This window comes from Octodon degus, unplaced genomic scaffold (assembly GCF_000260255.1).
Source record: "Octodon degus isolate 3935 unplaced genomic scaffold, OctDeg1.0 scaffold00116, whole genome shotgun sequence".
Taxonomy (NCBI): domain Eukaryota; kingdom Metazoa; phylum Chordata; class Mammalia; order Rodentia; family Octodontidae; genus Octodon; species Octodon degus.
Window position 1 is genome coordinate 3,883,260 of NW_004524692.1, and position 3,695 is coordinate 3,886,954.

Here is a 3,695-nt window from a genome sequence, read left to right on the forward strand (position 1 = left end):
TCCAAAAAATGCTCATTGCTGTAGGTATGGTGGTGTATACCTGCAATCCCAGAGCTCTGATAGGCTGAGGCAGGCCCATTGCACGTTTGAGTCCCACTTGGGCAATTTAGTGAGACATTGCCTCAAAATTCAAATAGTAATAGCAATGATAATAACAACAATCACATAGAAGCATAGAACTAATGATGTAGCGCAGAGTGAAGACCCTGGCTTCAATACCCAGTACCTAAACAATGAGGTGGGAGGATAAGGGGAAGGGAAAGAGAACAAGAGGAGGAGAGAGAAAAGAGAAAAGGAAGCAGCAGTGATGGCAAACTGTTAGATTAGAGTTATTTGCAAAGCAGTGGAGAAGTAGTGGGAGCTTCCCGTGTCCATCAAGTAGCTCTTAGTGAAAGCTCCCAAGGAGGCAGTGAGGGAGCAGAATGGAGGAGGAGGAGCATGTGGGCGAGTGGGGACATATTGGGAGGACCTGCCAAATGGGGCTGTCCCTAGTGGAAAGGGAGAGTTCATGCAAAGGCGCATATATGAGCACAGCTTGCTGCAAATGCAGCAGCTCACACTGCAGGAGAGGCCGCTGGGCCACGCAGCCACCACATGTGACATTTTCCTGAAACATGGCAACTGTATCTCCCACTGAAGAGCTTCACAGTTCTTACCAAATAGTTTAAATTTTACCCTGTAGGATTTAGGAATAGGGAAATTGCATGGTCAAATGTCAGAGAGCTCACTCTGGCCATGGAGTTTAAGGTTAGATAAAGCTTAGGTACAGCCAGAGCAGAAGGCCTGATGGAATTCTGTAGTGCATGTAGGCCATGACCCAAAGGCCCGAGCTACAGCACTGTCCAGGTGAGGCCAGTGAGGCCAGCAGCTCAACATCTTTAGCAAAGAGTCACCAGACTTTATGAGTAAGCATGTCTAGAATTAGGACAACATACAGCCTGGTGCAAATGGGCACTCAAATGTGCCTGTTAAATTGGATGACTGGGTGTATAGATGCACATCTTCACAGAGGATGTGGGGTCAGATGTGCTCATTTCTAATCCTGTTGGTGCTATAGGCCTAAGCTCTGGTCAAGTGACCAGGTAGCTGAAAGTAGTTTGAAATCCCTTAGTTTATAAGAAAGTTCTTATGTGGGAACAGCTTCTACCTAACCCTAGGGAGACAACAAAGAAAGAGGGGCCCATAGAGGTCTATTTTTTGTCCTCTTTCACAAAGATATAATGAAAGGACAGAGTACTGGAAGTTTACTGTGAATTCTAGCCTCTGACTACTGTGTAGATTTAAGACTCACTCTCACTAGAGCAAACTAGTGCAAGATTTTCAACCTCGAATGACCAACTCATGACTTGAAAATTAATTGAGTCCTCTGTAGCTATGGCTACGAGAGGCTGAAATATCAACACAGCAAGTGGAAAGTCCGTCTCACCCAAGCAGGGTGGCTAGGAGGTCACATTCTTCAGTGAATGAGACAAAGCAGTTGTGCCCCAGGGACTTGGGTTTTGAAAGCCCTGTGCCTGCCAAGCAAAACATTCAAACAAAACCTGCATGGGCAGAGGCAGTTTAGACCTCTGCCCTGGGTATTTCTAAATCCTCCCTAACATGCCCCAGGTAAACATCAAGATACAGATGAAGAGTTTCTGTTTTCCTCTGCTGTGCCAGATCGGCCCATTGTGTTGGGAACCGAGGATCTTCCAGTGACTCTGGAAGCCCTGTTTCCAGCATTGTTTCTCTTTTTTTCTAATCATTTTCACGTTCTTTTTTTTAAATTAATTTTATTGAGAAACAGCAATGAGACGGTTTCAAAACCAATTAATAGAACAGTTTCAAAAATTAATACATTGCATATTGTTGTCTTCGTAGAAGTTATTCATAGTGTAAGATACAGACATGATATCCTGTCCAACCACTATTAGTACAAATCTTTCTTCTCATTGAATTAAGAGAAAGTAGCTGCATATCTATCCTATTTTGTGTATACAGATACAAAATTGTCCTTCCTTTGTATCCCCTTTTTGTGTTTAGCTTTGTCAGAGATGGGTATTCCATTGCCATTTAAATATTGTAGGTTCTAAGGCACCATAAAAAGGTACTAGAAATGGAATGACTTAAGACTTAGAACTTCCTTGTCTCCCAGGTATGGAGTCTGGGGAGCCAGAGTCAGTGTGGCCCCGATTCTTCTGCAGCCTCTCCTCTGCTGTGGGGATGGCGTGTCCCCCCAGTGTCCCTTGCATGGTGCTCTGTGCGTGTCTGTTCAACTTACCTTTGTGGTGAGGATACCACTCACAGTGGATCCTAATCCCACACCAATCACCCCATTTTAACTGCCATCCCTGTGAAGAACCTGTTTCCAATCCAGGTCATAGCCTGAGGTTGTGGGGAGGGGGTAACATACCAATTTTGGAAGTCGCATAGTTCAATCTATAACCCGTTACTCATTAACTCAAAGCAGATGCTACCAGGAAAAGGTTCTCCTCTTATTTGAGGAATGAAAACCAGAACAAGCCAGTTGTTCTCATGTTCTCACCACAAGCCAGACAGAAGCACAGACCCCAAGCATCTACCACTAGGTAAGAAAATGCTTATTAAACCCATGGACATGACCTAAGAAGCCCTCTTCCCAACTGATCTCTTTAAAACATTCTTCTCTCCTGAGAAAGTGTGGCCTTCCCCATCTTAAACACAGTAAATTTCCCCACTCTTTCTAGACTCTTCACTCCATTCTGATTTTCTTTGTCATCTCAGCTGACACCACCAGGGAGGGGACCCTGGTATAATAGCCTAAGTCCTCAGAGATGTTTCTCCTTTTTAAATTCTTTTCCCAGAGCACTGGCAATCAGTAAAACCCAGGAAGGATACAAAACTAAGTCCCTGAGAGCCCCTGTGTATGGCACAGGCCTCAAAGACCCAAAGAAGAGTGGAGAATACCAGCAATCTCAAGGCAACAGGGCCTACGGCTTCCGGGGGAGAAAAGCACAGGCTCAAGGGAAAGATTCTGTACAATCACTGGAGGGCACAGACCCCAAAGGTGGTTCCTCTGCCCCGTGTCAAGACCAAGCAGTTTCCATCAACACCATAGAACCAGCCCCTGGCTCCAGCCTACCTGGGGAGAGCAACATAGTTCCTGAAGACGCAACTAGATCAGCAGACGCCAGTCTAAAGCCAGGTGGGAACGCTGGGAAGCAACTTCTCCTAGATTCTGTGGAATGGGCCATGAGTGTCCAGGATGAGACCACAAAGTCAACCTTCTTAGAGTTGTTTGGCAAAGCCAAAAATGCCCACTATCTCCGGCACAGGGTCCCCCCTGAGTCTGAGAGGCTGCTTAGCATTGGGGAGATATTCGGACATAGAGAGTCCTCACTGTTCAGGGCAGGAAAAGATTGTGAAACCAGGGTACCGCCTAAGTTCCTCCTTCTGTAGCTGTTTAATACACACTGACAATAACATACATCATAATCACTAAGAAAATGGATTAAAAATGGATGCTTTTGAGTTCCATTTTAGTTTCTCACTTTTAACTTGTTCATATCAAATCTTTGGATCTTAGCAAAAATGTAGTAATCAATACATAGAAAATAAACAGAGGGCTGGGGTGCTAGCTGGGCACAGTGGTGCACACCTGTAATTTCAGTGCTGGGGAGGCTGAGACAGGAGAATCACTGTGAGTTTGAGCTGTGTAGGAAGACTCTGTACCAAAT

At 45.1% G+C, this 3,695-nt stretch overlaps 1 protein-coding gene across 6 annotated transcripts in view; it reads left to right on the plus strand.

The window, feature by feature from the left end:
• Positions 1–3,628, plus strand: part of Ccdc190 (coiled-coil domain containing 190) — a 7,382-nt gene extending 3,754 nt beyond the window's left edge. For 5 of the 6 annotated variants that reach the window (XM_004639962.2, XM_023699754.1, XM_023699751.1 and 2 more), the window contains 2 exons: positions 2,447–2,567; positions 2,823–3,628. In XM_004639962.2, coding sequence (XP_004640019.2) covers positions 2,447–2,567; positions 2,823–3,417 — 716 coding nt within the window. In that variant the 3' untranslated portion in view covers positions 3,418–3,628. The remainder of the gene's footprint in view (positions 1–2,446; positions 2,568–2,822) is intronic. The other variant, XM_023699755.1, reaches the window with a different exon arrangement.
• Positions 3,629–3,695: the final 67 nt, after the last annotated feature.